Genomic DNA, 17,680 nt, shown 5'->3' on the forward strand with positions numbered 1-17,680 from the left:
TTCTTATGTAGTAGTTCTCAGGATCTACATTTTAAAGAGGCATTCCAGATTAGATGATTTGGTTGTAGGTGGCCACACTGAGAGCCACTGCTCTACAAAATGAGGATGTTAGGAAAGATGCAACAGCATAAGGAATAGCTTGTTTCCTCAGCTACTATTTCAAATTCATAGAGAATTCATCCTCAGTGGTGAGTCTGAGACTAACCTATAGTATTTAAGTATTAATATAATATCTAAGTATACAAGTACATATTATATATAGCTTCCCTGGTGCCTCAGCCAGTAAAGAATCTGCCTGCAATGCAGGAGACCCGGGTTAGATCCCTGGGTCAGGAAGATCCCCTAGAGAAGGACATGGCAACCCACTCCAGTATTCTTGCCTGGAAAATCCCATGGATGGAGGAGCCTGGTGGGTTACAGTACATGGGATCACAAGAGTCGGACATGACTTAGTGACTCAACCACCATATACAAGTAATATAATTGCTTTGTTAAAAAAAAAAAATTCAGACAGTGTTCACAGTTTTCGTTTTATGATCTAAGAATTATGATAATTGAAAAAGAGCTAAAGAGAAATTACATGCATGATTTACAAGCTGCGAAAGCTCTTCCATTCAGAGAAAGACAAAAATCACCATAGAAATTTAGAATGGAAATTTTTGAAGGAAAAAACAGCTTACCTTGAGATAGCTGTGTTTTTAGAGCTCTTGTATCCTGTGTAAAGGCAGAACCAACCGCACTACTTTGGGAGAGGGCACTGCTGCTTGATGCTTCTGTTCCAAAGGATGTCAAGGAGCTTCCGGCTTTGGGAAAAAAAATTTTAACGACAATTAAAAAAAATTTTTTTAAACCTTTCTATTATAATATACCATCTTAGTGATGATAAGTGTCCCTCCCCATAACACTTGAGCAAATTAATAATACTAGAAATTAATGAAACTGAATCAAAAAATAATTTGAGAAATTTTTGGCAATATATACATATATATAAAAGCAAGCCCATATGTACTCCAGCTTCTTTGGATGCAAACGATTTTTGTAACATATGCAATACTGTCCTGAGCAGTTATGCAGGTAGGACAGCAGAATGCACATCAGATAGAGAAGTAGCAGAAATGGTATATGCAACACTAACATGAAGGTTCAATTATTTTAAAACCAAGTATCTGTACAAATAGCCAAATCAGCAGACAGGTCTACAAAGAGCTCTTCCAGCATTTCCAATGGACAATGGACTCCAGTCCATTTTAATTCTTCTCCTCAGGACAGTATTGTGGGGCTATGTTCTGCCTAAAGTAAAAAGTTCTGATAATATGAGGAAGAAAAAAATCCCTCAAAAGGACTCAATTCTTTGCTATATTAGATTATGTCAATCTTCTCTACATTTCTTCAGAATTTATGAATCAATCACTTTCCACATGCTGTGATCTCTTAATATTTAATCTACATAGGTTTTCCAACAGTCCTCCTCTAAATTAAATCTAAAAGTGGTACTCAGAATAATCTTTTATGAAACAGAAACATAATCACATCACTACAGTGCTTAGGACCCTCTGGTGGCTTTCCACTGTCCTCAAGATAAAAAGTTCAAATTATTTGCCTTAGTTTATAAGCAACCGCTCCCACCCCCCGTCAATCTGCCTATTTCTTCCCTCATTATTTTCATGTCTACTCCGCAACAGAAGTTTAACTATCTGCTTTTAAATTACTTGAACATCATGAACATGTCCCTCACATCTTATTTTCAAGTTAAGCAACTCTAGTTCCGTCAACCATTACTTACCTTCACATGTTCTTTAAGCCTTGCCTCTTTGACTTCTCTCTAATTTAATAAATTATAGTTGTTCCTATCCCTCTTAAAATGGGGCAGCAGAACTTATCACAGCACCTCAGATGGTAAGAATGAATGAGACTCCTTAAGAGTTGTAATCCATTCAGGCTGTAGCCCCAGTCAGGTAAGGAGAGGCCTAACGTAATCTCCCATAACATGCCCAGAAATGTTGAGACTAGTGCTCTCAATAATTCTGTAGAATGCTGAATCTACTTTATTATCCCTAGTATTTCTGGGTAATGACCAAGATATAGACTCTACTCTGATGATGCGTATTCAACCTCCATCCTGCTCCGTGTTTTCTCACCTGACTCAACCTCCCACTGCTTGCCCCCTGGTGAGAAAACTCTTCTATATCCTCCATCTCTTTTCTGAGTTCTTGGTAGTACAACACCCACCTCCTTCATGCCAATTCTGCTGCTGATTTATCTCAAATTATCTTTTATGTATAGGGTGAGGGAGGGATCAATGTTGCTGCTGCTGCTGCTGCTTAGTCATGTCAGTCATGTCCGACTCTGTGAGACTCCATAGACGGCAGCCCACCAGGCTCCTCTCTCCCGATCAATGTTATTTTTTTCCAAATAGATACCCAACTGCTGCAACATTATTTGTTGGAAAGATTTCCCACTCTCCACTAAACTGCACTGGCATCTTTGTCTTAAGTCAGCACTTAAATAGGTCTATTTCTAAGCCCTCTGTTCTCTACCTGTGTTTGTCTATTGTTGTATCGATCATTCCCTGTCCTGAATCTTGAAATGGCATATACCTCAAACTTCCTCTTTCTTCAAGAGTGTATTGGTTATTATAGATGAAATATTAGGATCAATGTGTTAATTTAGATTTTTTAAAGTGTGATGGGATTTTTATTAAGATTATGTTCAACTTGTAAATTTGTAATTTGGGGGAAAGTGTCATCATAAAAATGTTGAATCTTCTAATCCGTAAGCATGGATTTATGTAGATCTCTAATCTCTCTCAGCAATGTTTTGTCCTTTTTATTGGAGAGCACTTTTCCCAGCGTCAGCACTACTGACATGGTGGGCTAGACAATTCTTTGTTTTGAGGGACTGTCCCATGCATTGTAAGATGTTAAGTAGCAACCCTGGCCTCTATCCACTAATAGTAGTAGTACCCAAGTTGTGACAGCCAAAAATGTCATCAAACATTATCAAATGTCCCCTGAGGGAGGGGGATGAAATGAACTTCCTTCTACTGAGAACCACTATTACAGAGGCCTTTAAATATCTTTTGCTATATTCATTCCTGGGTATCTGATGTTACTGATGCCATTATAAGCTGCTTTGCATTTTATATTTCATTTACCAATAATCTGTTCCAGATCAGCAAATTTTATAATTTGTCAGATGGTAAATAAAATATTCTAGGCTTTTCAGGCCACATGATCTGTTACAGCTATACAACGCTGCATCTATAGTGTAAAAGTAGCCACAACATGCAAATAAATGGGTATGGCTGTATTCTAATAAAACAGGAGGCTGGTAAGATTTGGTCCACAGGCCATAGTTTGTCAAGCTGCCTCTTCTGAATACAAAAATCTGGTTGATTTTTGTGTGTTTACGATGTAGTCCCTTACAATGTTAAATTCATTTATTCATTCTAGTGGTTTTAATATTCCTTTGCATTTTCTACACACAATCATGTCATCTTCAGATAACAACATTTTTAGTTCTGCCTTTCCAATCTCTGAATCTTTTATTTTTTCTTGCCTTGTTGGACTGACTAGGACCTCTAGAAGAACACTACATGAAATAAGATACAATCTGCTTTCACTTTATTCCTTACCTTAAGGGAAAAGCCTTCATTATCCCACCATTATGTATGCAAGCTTTTCATTTCACTGATAAAATTAGGAAATTTCCTCCTATTCCTTAGTTGTTGATAAATGAGTATTGAATTTTATTGAACGCTTCCTCTATATCTCTTGGGAGTGCAGCTTTTCTGCATCATTCCATTAATGTGGTAAATTACTAATGATTTTCAAATGTTATAACATCTGTGCATTCCTGAGATAAACTTTGTCATTACGTACTAACCTTCTTATGAATTGTTGACTTCGACTGGTAAGACTACGTTGAGGATTTTTATATGTATGTTCATAGAAACTGTTGGTGTTGGTGTACTATTTTATAAAAGTCACACACACATTTAGGATTGTTACAGCTTTCTGATGAACCGCTCGCTGTACTGTTATAAAGAATCCTTCTGTATCTTTGGCAGTACTTCTGACCTTTAAGCAACTTTGTCTGATGTTAATTTTTTCTAACATAGTTTTCTTGTTATTAGTGTTTATATGGTATGCCACGCCCTTTTCTATTCTTTTACTTTCTTTAAATTCATCTTTTATAAATATCATATAAAAGGTTTTTTTTTAATTTATTTTAATTGGAGGCTAATTACTTTACAATATTGTGGTGGTTTTTGCCATACACTCATATGAATCAGCCATGGGTGTACATGTGTTCCCCATCTTGAAACTCCCTCCTACCTCCCTCCCCATCCCATCCCTCAGGGTCATCCCAGAGCACCAGCCCTGAGCACTCTGTCTCATGCATCAAACCTGGACTGGCGATCTGTTTCACATATGGTAATATACATGTTTCAATGCTATTCTCTCAAATCACCCCACCCTCGCCTTCTCCCACAGAGTCCAAAAGTCTGTTCTTTACATCTGTGTCTCTTTTGCTGTCTCGCATATAGGATCATCATTACTATCTTTCTAAATTCCATATATATGCGTTAATATACTGTATTGGTGTTTTTCTGATTTACTTCGCTCTGTATAATAGGCTCCAGTTTTATCCACCTCATGAGAACATAACAGGGTCTTGTTTTAAAAATTCAGTTTGATGATCTCTGCCTTTTAACCAGAATGTTCAATTCCTTTACACATTACTGAAGTAGGTCTTTATTTCTGGCCATATCACATGTCATGTGGGATCTTAGTTTCCCCCAATCATGGGTCCCCTGCAGCAGAAACACAAAGTCCTAACTACTGGACTGCCAGGGAATTCCAACACAGATCTTTAATAATCCTTAGTCTGTCATTCTTAATGCATGAAACACTCTCCTGGTTTATACTAACTTTATAAAGTTCATCAGCAAGTTAAGTGTTCATTAAACTCCATGATTAAAAATTAATCTGTACAAAACACTAGAGACCTAACAGAATCACTGTCCAATATGATTTGATTATGTAAGCAGCTAAAATGTATTTATTTGCCTGACCATTCAGACAATATACCTCCTCTTGCCCACAAGAGTAGTATGAGAGACAGCATGCCATAGCTGTTTGCTGCTTCGGTTTATTGAGATAATTAATTTCTCCTAAAGGCCTATGAATTAAAGGCTGCTGCTAAGTCGCTTCAGTCGTGTCCCCACAGACGGCAGCCCACCAAGCCCCGCCGTCCCTGGGATTCTCCAGGCAAGCACTGGAGTGGGTTGCCATTTCCTCCTCCAATGCATGAAAGTGAAAAGTGAAAGTGAAGTCGCTCAGTCGTGTCCGACTCTCAGCGACCCCATGGACTGTAGCCTACCAGGCTCCTCCGTCCATGGGATTTTCCAGGCAAGAGTACTGGAGTGGGGTGCCATTGCCTTCTCCATAGTGACCTAATCTTTGCACATAAGAACTATCTGAGTGTCAGCTTAAAAAAACAACCTTGTTTTAATTCTATGCACTGCATCATTCCTTTCAAAGTATGAGAGTATCTGTTTCCTCACAATCGTGACAAAACAGAATATATTCAAACTTCTGGGTTTTTGTCAAACTGATAATGAGAAATGGAATTGTGGTACTGATTTAATTATCTCATCATAAGCAAGATTTAAGCATCTTTCCATGTTTAACGGCTACTTGTATTTTTTTCTGAAAAAGGCAAAGTTAGTTCCTAATCTTTACCTATTTTTCTGCTGGGTTGTAGAGCTTTATTTTCAGAAGCTCTTTAGATATTAAAGATACTAATCCTTCATGATATAAACGGCGAATGAAACTATAAAAAGATGACAATATATGATAATTAAAATGGAAAAAATTCCCCCCAAAAGCAGAGTAACCCCAATTTATTTAAACCTCCTCTTTACATCAGAATACTAGGCACAGTAAATGAAAACAAGAGGCTTAGATTAAAATCTGGCTTAATTTGTATCAACACAAACTGTATCTGAGTTAATTCTGTTTCTAAAGAACATCTGCCACCTTAATCAATGCTACAGTTTCCCTCCTCCTCATTTAACTACTTCTAAATACTATATATAGTTCTTTAATTAGCCACTCCACAAATTATCCGACCAGTATGGAAATCAAACAATCAAAAATAATCTACTACTGCAAAAACTAGTTTACTCATATGGAAAACCCAAGTAAAACCTACCTTTCGACATTCAAAGAACACTAAACCAGCATACCCCAATATAAAAATTAGATAAAAGTATTTATAAGGAATATATTAATGTATTTTGCCACCACAAAATACTCTGATCAGAGGAGCAGGATGTGAGGAATAGCAAAAGCAGCATTTACTATGCAGACATTTTGCGGAGACCCTGTTTTAAATGCTTTATAAATACTGTCATGCAACTTCACGGTAATGTAGAAGGTAAGTACAACAATTCAGATGTTAGCTAACTATTCAACTTAGTGAAAGGAATCTCAAAAACATAAAATAATTTGCAACTGTCCTTTATTTGAATCCTCAGCATAGGATTCTAACAGTTATAACTAACATAGGGTATACCTTGATTTAACATGGATAAGTTAACATTGATCTTCACTTGAGTAGGATTAGGAGGTACATGGACCAAAGTTATTTCACCTATACAAGAAGTAATTAAATATTTAAATTTTGATTAGAGATGAAAGAACTACCCCCTCAACAAAAATAAACTTGAAAAATGTCAAACTTGTGCCAAAAAAAAGGGAGTACACTGAATATCAATATATTCCTCACCTAGCTCACCAACTACTAACTTCTCACCACGCCTATCCCGTTTTTTCATTTCTTCATATTGTGATATACAGACTTCTCTTTTTGCCTACATATGCCATAATCAATCTGACTCTTCACCCTTCAGTACTAAAGTCATCTCCCTAAAACATATTCTCCTATATGGTTAACCACAATACCATTACCACATCTAAGAAAATGAACATCATCCTACATTTAGTCCTTACTCGAAGTTCCTCAATAGTCCCTAAAACATTCTTTATAATCAGTTTTTCCTAAAACTTAGGATCTGACCACACATTATATTTGGATGCTATGTTTCTTCAGTCTCAGCAAGTCTAAAACAGTCCTGCTCCCTCTCTTCTTCACAACACTGAATCCTTTGAAAAACTTGACCTTCTGAAAATGTATGTCAGTTTCGTCAAGATTAGAGCCTGCATTTTTAGCAAGAATGCCCATTAGCAAAGTTGTTTACACCTCTCCCCTGTATCATCACACCAGAAGACATATAATCAATAATTATGGCAATACCAAACTTGACCAATTAAGATGGTGACTGACCATCAGATCTCTCCATTATAAAGGTACATCTTCTCTCTTTGTAATTAACAAGTAAACTGTGCGATGATACTTTAAGATTATTTTAATATCTTGTTTCAACCTCATTCACCCAATGATTTTAGCATCCACTGATAATCCCTGCTGATTATTTCACTAGAGATTACACAATGGTGATTTTCAATGTCGACCATTCCTTATATTTATTAGCTAGCATTATTTTACTTAAAAAAAAAAAGTTTCCTTTTTCTTCTTTTTAAAAGGGGCCTAGATTCCGTTTAGTGGGGAAAGGTATTTAGAAAGCAAGAACTGGGTCTACACATGTCCTTTGCTACTGGGTATCATTGCTTCTATGCCTTTTCTATGAACATAATCAGGAAATAATCAGTTTTTAAAAAATGAGTTCACACCTATACCTCCAATTCACATTCACTACCACAACACTGTTCTTTACCTTTCCCCATTCAATATGTGTATCTCCCTTCTCCAAGGTAAAAATACCATTTATCAACATCAATATATTATTCATATGCCTTATCCTACTATACATACAAAAAATAGTTTCAAAATGAACAACACCAATACCACTACCAATTACAAACCCTTAGTCACGTTTTCTAAGGGTTGTATTTGTTCTTGTAAGAGTGTAAAATATGAGTGTAAAAGTTTACTTAAGTAATTTTAACAAAACCTGTTAACATACTCATGAGTTTCAAGATAAACTTGAAAATTGGATTTGTGATTCAGGGAAATAAACTGAAAAAAGTTAATCTAATTATATCCAGTTGTACATGAGAGCCTTTGTCTTCTAGTCACAAGTAGGATTGTTATTAGCCTAGCCTGTATTTTCTTATAGTGTTGTGTATGTTAGTTGCTCAGTTGTGTTCGACTCGATGCGACCCCAAGGATTGTAGCGTGCCAGGCTCTTCTGTCCATGAAATCCTCTAGGCAAGAATACTGGAGTGGGTAGCCATTTCCTTCTCCAGGGGATCTTCCCAATACAGGGATTGAACCCGGGTCTCCTGCATTGCAGGCGGACTCTTTTACGTCCAAGCCACCAGGGAAGCCCACAGTGTTGTTTACTATTCCTTAACAGCAGCATTATCTCCATTTCCCTTTTTGAAAATCCATCCTACTGGAAAAAAAGGTTTATTTTAAATGGCTATAACTTGTATAAATTTAAAATAATATTCAATAAAATCTGGCAATTGGATATACCTAGATTTTAAAAAGTTACTATTCTAAGAAATGGCCTTTATAGAATCACTAATCATTAAGGACCTAAGTCTTCAAAATATCAGGTTACAAAAGGAACATCAAACAACGTCTGAAAATTTGTGGAAGGTTTTATATATCTTTATGATAAAGACAGGAAAATTACGAAAAAGAAAGAAAGGAAAAAAGTGCAACATACCAACACCAACAGCCCCAAACTGCTGCCCAACTAATGAACTTGGACTGAACTGACTGTACGTTGGCATCCTGCCAAAAGGTCCATAGGAGCCCACTGACTGGAATGAAGAAGTAGATGAACCTAGTGAAGACTGAAGAAAAGATTATGGGTTAATTTATCAGGCTGTAAACAATATGCACATAATGGAAATAAATTTGCATATTTACATTTTAAAGAAAACTATTAAATTACAATTACTAGACACAGAAGCAATTGTAACAACTTGCAACATGCATTTAATGTTACAACAGTTGAATAATCTGACTGCAATATTTGATTATATTTGTCAATTATACTTAACGTGATTTATAAATACTTTTTTCTACAATGAACTCCTCTTTTAGGTTTCATTTTAGAGCAGATTTAGGAAAGAACCGAAGAAAAGTTACCTAAGTAAATGAACTTTGTTTAAAGAAAAAATATGAGAAAAATCAAATTTGGTTATATCAACAGTACTAAGTTTCAGTCTCGTGCTGACATACATAAGACATCTCACTTTTGATTTTATTCTTCTTTTCAATCGTTAGAGGTATACTATTACATTTACAGGAAAGAGATGCAGAAACAAACTATCCCATACAAAATCATTTACTATTTGTACTTTAAATATAGTTATTATTATGCTGGGGCTACCCTGGTGGCTCAGACAGTAAAGAACCTGCCTGCAATGCAGGAGACCCAGACTTGATCCCTGAGTCGGGAAGAGCACCTGGAGGGTGCAGGCAACTATTTTTATGAGAACCTGTCTTTTTTCCCTTCACTTAAGAAGTTTACATTTTCTCAGGCTTCTTCAGTTATGGCATGTGGGATCTTTAATTGCAGTATGCAGGATCTAGTTCCCTGACCAGGGATCGAACTCAAGCCTTCTGCACTGGGAGTGTGAAGTCTCAGCCACTGGACCACCATGGAAGTTCCAGCCATTTCTTAATAAAAAGCTTATTTTGTATTCAGAAAAAACCACAAATAAATGTTAAAGGGTACTTTTTCTCTCCCACCCCCCCTTTTTAATTTTACACAGCACTTAATATTTTCTTTAGGAGAGTTCATTAGATATTTCCTTTTAAAAGCTGGAAGGTACATTCTATGCAAGATAATGGATATACATTCTGTGTATTTTTAACAATCAGTTTTGTGAAAAACTAAGATTTTTATCACTTGCAGCATAAAAGAGTAAATTTAAAAAGCCAACAAACATAATTTAGTGCAAATTACCAAAGACTTCTGATAAGAAAAAAAAGTTGGTAAGAAAATGGATTTAGGAGGAAAGTCACATGGGAGCCACAAAGCTTTTAATCAGTTAGGCCCACAACTAAAAATGCTCTTATATTAACCTATCTCCTGTGCTGCTGCTATAGTAGAAATTCAGAGTTTCTATGTATTTCCAATTAACATATAAACGGGTACTATAATGAACATCCTCTTTAACTCATAATAACTCATAATAACTCTATTAGAGAGCACGTTTCTGTTTTCAATAAAATACACAAAATTTGAAATTTCTCTTAATGAGAAGCCTTAGGGTCTTCTTTTTAATACTTTATTACAGAATCGAATAATGTATCTGTACATGTTAAAATCCTTTTATGTTTGTGCTATCTGACTATATAACACTCCATGTATACTATACAAACACATATAATGTGATTCAGCATTTTTCTCATTAAACCTAGTAATCATACCTAAGAGTAGCCACCATCATCTTGGTTTGTAAAATGAACCTCATGTGAATAATATATAATAATAGAATATATGTGAATAATATAGTGGCATGGATCCTGGATTCTGGAGCCAGAATGCCTGGGTCTGTTCAAATTATAGCTCTAATTCAATTTCCTCACCTATAAAAAAAGAAAAGAATAACTATAGTACTAAGCTCAGAGTGTTGTGAGATTTGCCTTATTATATGTGCAGTGCTTTTAATAGTGCTTCTCATAAACTCAGAACTCAATAAACATTAGCTACTTTGTTGCTGCAATCAGAAAATTCTTATGATAAAGATTAATTCCTGGGTTTCTCTGGTGATCTAGTAGTTAAGATTCCAGGCTTCCACATGGGAACTAAGATCCCACGTGCTGTGTGGCACAGCCTAAGAAAAAGAAAAAAAAAATTAATTCCTCAGCTATTTCTTACTCTATTTAGTTCCAACTTATCATCTAAAGAGAGAAACCTGGATGAGAACATTGCCCAGTTATTTTGGGTATCTAGGTAACTAGAAAATGGTAATAAGCTACATGAATGTTTAAATAGAGGAAATTTAAAAGACTAAAATAAGGAGGCAAAATCCAAGGCTAGTTATATGTATGAAATTTACTTGTACTCCAAGACAGATTTACAATGTTACCTGAACAATAGCTGGGTCCTGAGGCAAAGAACATTGTGGTTTTGGTGGCTCACAAACAGTAAGGTCTTTAATATCACTCCCACGGAATATTATGTATTCAAAGACTTCATCTCGAGGTGGTATTGGACGATCTGTTGGTCTGTCTTCTGTACCAAAGGACCGAACTGGTAAGAAAACAGAGGATATGAGATAGGTGTCTACTCATTGTATTCAGGTAGCGCCTCTTACAGTGCACTGTTTCCAGTACTAAGGAGCAGTTCTTAAATGCCCTCCATGAGAAAGTATTAATTTTTAGCTAAATTTTTTTTAAAAGTGGAAAAGAAAGTGGGTTTGCAGTTACATGTGTTCAATTTAAAAGACTATCAGTATTATGAATATTATATTAGAAAGTATTGTGTTCTTTCTGCATTGTTACTTACTTACATCTTTGGTGGTTGTGGTAAGAGGTGTTAAAAAAAGCCCTTTCATTGTCGATTTATTTTTAATGTCCCTATTCAGCAAAATAAAAAACTGGCAACTTGTATGATATTTCGTGTGTGTGTGTGTGTGTGTGTGTGTGTAGTGACTCTTCACTGAGTGAAGATTTTCCCAACCTACAAAAACCCCAAAGTCTGGGAAATTGAGCTTCAGGTTTAAGATAAGACAGTGAAAAGAATATCTTCCTTGGTTAGTAGTATGTCCTCTAGAAACCAAGTAAAGCCGCTGTCAGCTACTCGGCTCCATGGGACAGCCTGAAATGCCCTAGTTACCTAAAATATCTACTTCATAATTAAATCTTAACTATTCTAACACTCAAGGTGGCATTATTCAAAGTTGAACTGTGCCCAGCTCTTTCAGGGTAAACTAGCTAAAAAAAGATTCTGGAATCCACTGACTCAAGATTTTCTGTGAAGAGGATACAGAAACCTATATATATATTTTAAATCAATTCCTCAAGAGTTTCTTATCAATACTAAAGTTTCAGGTTCACTATCTTAGGAGACTTCTGAAAATGTTGACATCCCCATAGAAGCTCCAAATAAGAAAGTTTGCCATATCAGATATTATTCATTTAGAGTATCCTAGAGGAAGCAAATCCCTTAACATTGTGCAAAGTTTTATATTTTTCTGCAGAACTTATCCATAGCTAGACTGAAGATAAATATTTCAGCTTAAATGCTTTTTAATCCTAAAAATTTTTTGTGGTACTTATGAGACTTTCAGGAAAAGATGATGGCATAGTTGTAGGTTTGCAGATGACTATTCCTCTCTAAAACTAAAGAAAATTAAAAAGTTAAAATATCCCTAAACCAAGAAAATACCTCAAACCTATACCATAAAACTTTATTTAAAAGTATCATGCAGATACTTATTGAGTTAGTCCAATCTGGAAGGCCAACTACAGAATCCATATACAGCATGCTGAGAAATTTTTCCAGGCATACTCCAACTTGGTGGATGGGGACACAGATGTGATAAAGGAAAAGATGTAGAATGTCAGAGCTGAAGCTCCCCTCTCTCTCTGGTGACCAAACAATACTGTATCAGGGCAGAAGTAATACACATGGTTTTACATTTTTATCCTTTAACCAAAAAGAAAGCTAGGAACATTACAAGTGGATCAATCTCACTCCTAAACTCAGCACCAGCACTATTACCACCATACAAAGTTTTATAAAGTCCCAGACCTCCAAGGTAACAAATCACTCATCCTGAAGCTGTGGGCAGGTGGGGTGGGGTTAAAGGTCTTCCATCTATAAAACCAAAGAGAAGCTCTATTAGGCTATCCAAGGCATAACAAAACCAATAAAGCTATATCCATATATCCAAAAGAAACATGAAACAAGAAAATTTCAGAAAGAACTGCTTTGTATTCTCAAGAAAAATAAAACTCACATATTGAAAACACATAGAGTTAAACAAAGAAAAAAGAGGTAAGACAAACACAACTGCAGAATTAACATAACAACAAGAACAGTCTCTGAGAAAGACAACAGAACAAGTAAGACAAAATACAACTAAAGATGTAACAAATTTCCTGACATAAGGACCTAAATATGATCAGAAGGTTTTACTGTATTTCCAGAAAAAAAACCCAAAAAACTTTAGTGTACTATAAGCCATAGAGACTTATCCTTTGCTACATCAAAATAAAGAACTCACAGAGACAATGCATTAAAAAATAAGAGATGGACAATAAAATCATTTAAGCACATAAATCTATGTGACCGTTTACCAAGGTGCTAGTGTGCATGCATGTTCACTCACTCAGTCGTGTCTGACACTTTGTAACCCCATGAACTGTAGCCTGCCAGGCTCCTCTGTCCATGTAATTTCCCAAGAAAGAATACTGGAGTGGTTGCCATTTCCTACTCCATTCCCCACCCAGGGATCAAACCCATGACTCCTGCATTGGCAGGTGGATTCTTTACCACTGAAGGTGCTAGGATAGAATGTAAATTTAATAGTTCTGAAAAAGACTACAAAGTTACAAAGTGTTAGAAAAGTTAAGTGAAGTTGCTCAGTTGTGTCTGACTCTTTGCCACCCCATGGACTGTAGCCTACCAGGCTTGTCTGTCCATGGGATGTTAAGATGGTATCTATTTCATACCCTATTCTCACAAAAATTGGGAGATGAAAATAAGAAGCAAAGGAAACATGAAAGGAAATTCATAAATGAATACTCTCAACTTTTACAGTAAGGAGTTACCTAGTAAAAGTTTGGGGGAAGTTGATAAATTCACATACGTTGGCTTAAAAATTTGTTATTTGCAGTCCTAAAGATAACCCACAATAGAGTTGAAAATTAAAAGCATACTTCCCAAAATATGGTATGAAGAAAATCTCTTTATCATACAGCAAGAGTCAAAGTAAAAAATCATGGCAACAGAGACCATGAAGAATGATTTGCATATACTAAGAGTTTGATAGAGACTATTTGATCAGATTTAATGTTTTCAAGACAGTTCTTGTAGCATCATAAAGAATAAGTTAGTTAGAAGAGCAATCCGAAGGGTACACATCTGGAAGATAACAGAACAAACGAGAAGTAGTGAAGGCTGAAACCTGGATGCTAACGGCAGAAAGCAGGACAAACACAGAAAAAGTAGGAAATTACTCGTACTATTCTGCTACAAATAATTTTAATACATGAATTAGCTCATGTGCAACTGGTTAATAAGGGAATTATTACAGTACAATCAGAAATCACATTGTTTCATCCCTAATTTATTTTAACCTGCTATTTTATTTTGTTTTACTTATTGTATTTTAGGGAGCAGTGGCTAAACATAGAAAACCACGTAGGAATAGTATATGACTCCCACTCACCCCAAGTTTCCTCCTGGCTCAGTAATCAGTCCTTACCCCGCGGTTCTTCCTGATCCTGATGCACTCTTTCCTTGTCTCCAAGTAGCAGACTCAGGTCTTTGTTATAATTTCTTCCATCTACCTTACTTTTTTTTTTTCCCTTTCAAGCTGGCAGACAACTCCATTGTTAGGTATACTTCACCAGCAATTTTGTTAATGTTATCTATTAATTCAATTTTTTTTCTTTTTGGTTATATCACCCAGCTTGCAGCATCTTAGTTCTCTAACCAGTGACTGAACCCAGGCCTCAGCAGTGAAAGCGCCAAGTCCTAACCATTGGACTACCAGAGAATTCCCGATTTTTCTTAACTGCACTGTTGTTGTTTAGTTGCTAACTAGCGCCCGACTCTTTTGCAACCCCATGGACTCTAGCCCATCAGATTCACTGTGGTAAGAATACACCACATGAGATCTACCCTCTTAAACAAAATTTTAAATGTACATCACAGTATTGTTAATTATAAACAAAATTACAGCAGAGCTCTACAACTTTATCACCTTGCTTAATTGAAACTTTATGCCCACTGAACCACAACACATCTTTTTCCCCTACCCCTAGCAACCACCATTCTCCAGTATTTTTTCTTCTATGACTTGGAAGATAAAATGAAAAAGGAAGCAGAGGGTCAGTTTGGAAGTTATTGGGCAAGTGATGGTGAAAAGGTACTTAAAGAGGTCAAACTATAACATGATTTACCAAATGTAATTTCTTACTTAGAATCTACAACTCTGTCCACATTTTTTTTTCCCCAAAATAGACTGCTGTATTATTTGTAACATCAAAAGGTTAGGTAAACAACATTAAACATGCTGTGCATGAGGCAGACTATAAAAACTATTAATTTCAAAAGATTACAACTATTTAAAATAAATACATAGAGGTGAGGGGAATCATGCAAGATGGTGGAATAAGAAGATCCAGGAATGGTCCCTCCACCCAAACAACTACTGGGCTGGCAAACAATTTGAACAAACCATTTTGGAATTATGGTGTCTAGTCAGATGCATGTAGAATCTAAGTGAGCACCTAGTGAAGAAAGAAGTCGGTAACTTTTGGTGAATTCTCTCGCATTTTGCAGAGCGGCTGGCTATTACCAGTCATAATCTACCATCTCTGTAAAAGCAGCTATGGGGACAGTAGTCCACATTTCTGGCTAGCTTGCAGGTGCCATGTGGGCAATAGGGATCTTGTCCTCCAAAAAATTAGGGTTGAATGCTATGATCTACCTAAAAATTCACTGAGAAGCCAGCCAGAGAGGCTGACCATTGTTTTAACCCTAAAGGGCAGGGCAAAACTGACTTCCTCAGTAGTACTGGAGAAGGCATTTAAAAGATTTAGAATATCTTTTCTCCCCCTCAACAACAGGAGAATGCACATTACATTGCACATAGAACATTCTTCGCAACAGACCAAATTTTAGGCCAAACCAACTCTCAGTAAATTGAAAAGGATTGAATTTTATGAAGTATACTCTGACTAAAATGGAAATGAGGATAGAAATTAATAATAGCAGAGAAATTTGAAAATCACAAGTATTTGGAAATTAAACAACTGACTCATAAAGAACCAATAAGTTAAAAAAGATGCCACTAGGGAAATAAAGAAAAAATTTGAATGGCTGATTCATGTTGAGGTTTGACAGAAAACAAAATTCTGTAAAGCAATTTACCTTCATTAAAAAATAAATAAATTTTAAAAAAAAAGAAAGAAAAAAATCTGAAGACAAATGAAAAAGAAAACACCACCTGCCAAACTTAGGGGATATAAAGAATGCCATACTCAAGAAAGAAATTTATAATTATAAATGCTATATTTTAAAAATCTCAAATTATCTATTAAGAAACTAGAGGAATTTGCCTGTGGTCTAGTGGCTAAGACTCTGTGCTCTCAATGCAGGGGATCCAGGTTTGATCCCTGTTCAGGGAACTAGAACCCACATGCGGCAACTAAAAGTTTGCATGCCGCAACTAAAGATTGAAGACACCGAGTGTTGCAACTAAAACCCAGTGCACTCAAAGAAAGAAAGAAAACAAAGAAGAAAGAAATCAGAAAGAGAGCAAACTAAGCCCAAACCCAGCAGAAAGAAGGAAGGAAATAACAACACTGCATTCAAGCCAAGATAAGCAACACAGCAAACAGACACAGAATCAGTAAAGCCAAAAGCTGGTTCTCTGAAAAGATCAACAAAGTAGACAGAACTTTAGCTAGTCTAGACTAAGGAAAAAGATGGGAAAATGTAAATAACTAAAGTCAAATGAAAGCAAGAACATTACTACCAACCTTACACAGATCAAAAAACTTATAGGAGGATACTAGTATGCCAACAAAATAGATAATCTAGACAAAAAGTAAAATTTCCAGAAACATACAAATTACCAAAACTGACTCAAGAAGAAACAAAAAATCTCAACAGATCTTTAACAAGTACAAGAGACCAGGCTAGTAGTCAAAACCCTCCAAAGAACCAGGACCAGACTTCACTGGTGATACCAAGTTTCACTGGTGAATTTTACTAAACATCAATCCTATTCAAATCGTATTCAATCCTATTCAAACTCCTCCAAAAAACAGAAGAAAAAGGAATACTTCCTAACACATTCTATGCTGCTGCTGCTGCTAAGTCGCTTCAGTCGTGTCCGACTCTGTGCGACCCCACAGACGGCAGCCCACCAGGCTCCGCCATCCCTGGGATTCTCCAGGCAAGAACACTGGAGTGGGTTGCCATTTCCTTCTCCATTGCATGAAAGTGAAAAGTGAAAGTGAAGTCGCTCAGTCGTGTCCGACTCTTAGCGACCCCATGGACTTGTAGCCTACCAGGTTCCTCCGTTCATGGGATTTTCCAGGCAAGAGTACTGGAGTGGGGTGCCATTGCCTTCTCCAAACACATTCTATGAGGCCAGCATTATTCTGATACCAAGGTCAGACAAAGTTACCCTAAGAAAACTACAGAAGAAAATCTCTTATGAATACAGACACAAAAATCCTCAACAAAACACTGGCAGACTGAATCAAACAGTACATCAAAGGGACTATACTTCATGACAGTATAGTCCCTCTGACTAACTGTGCTGGCTAGGACTTCTAGTACATTGCTGTATAACAGTGGTGGAAGTGGACATCCGTGTCTTGTTTCTGTTCCTAGGGGAATGTTTTCTGTCTTTCACCATGGAATATGATGCTGGCTATC

At 36.3% G+C, this 17,680-nt stretch overlaps 1 protein-coding gene across 21 annotated transcripts in view; it reads right to left on the reverse strand.

The window, feature by feature from the left end:
• LSM14A (LSM14A mRNA processing body assembly factor) overlaps window positions 1–17,680 on the reverse strand; it is a 53,311-nt gene that overhangs the window by 18,250 nt on the left and 17,381 nt on the right. For 20 of the 21 annotated variants that reach the window (XR_014061025.1, XR_014061024.1, XR_014061026.1 and 17 more), the window contains exons 2-4: window positions 11,145–11,308; window positions 8,765–8,894; window positions 681–803 (exon numbers count right to left, since the gene is read on the reverse strand). Coding sequence is in view for 18 of the 21 variants with exons in the window: in XM_081517192.1 (XP_081373318.1) it covers window positions 681–803; window positions 8,765–8,894; window positions 11,145–11,308 (417 nt within the window). In the remaining 3 variants the exon portion in view is untranslated. The remainder of the gene's footprint in view (window positions 1–680; window positions 804–8,764; window positions 8,895–11,144; window positions 11,309–17,680) is intronic. The other variant, XM_081517182.1, reaches the window with a different exon arrangement.

This window comes from Giraffa tippelskirchi, chromosome 7, assembly GCF_054371585.1.
Source record: "Giraffa tippelskirchi isolate mGirTip1 chromosome 7, T2T-mGirTip1v1.2.pri, whole genome shotgun sequence".
NCBI lineage: Eukaryota > Metazoa > Chordata > Mammalia > Artiodactyla > Giraffidae > Giraffa > Giraffa tippelskirchi.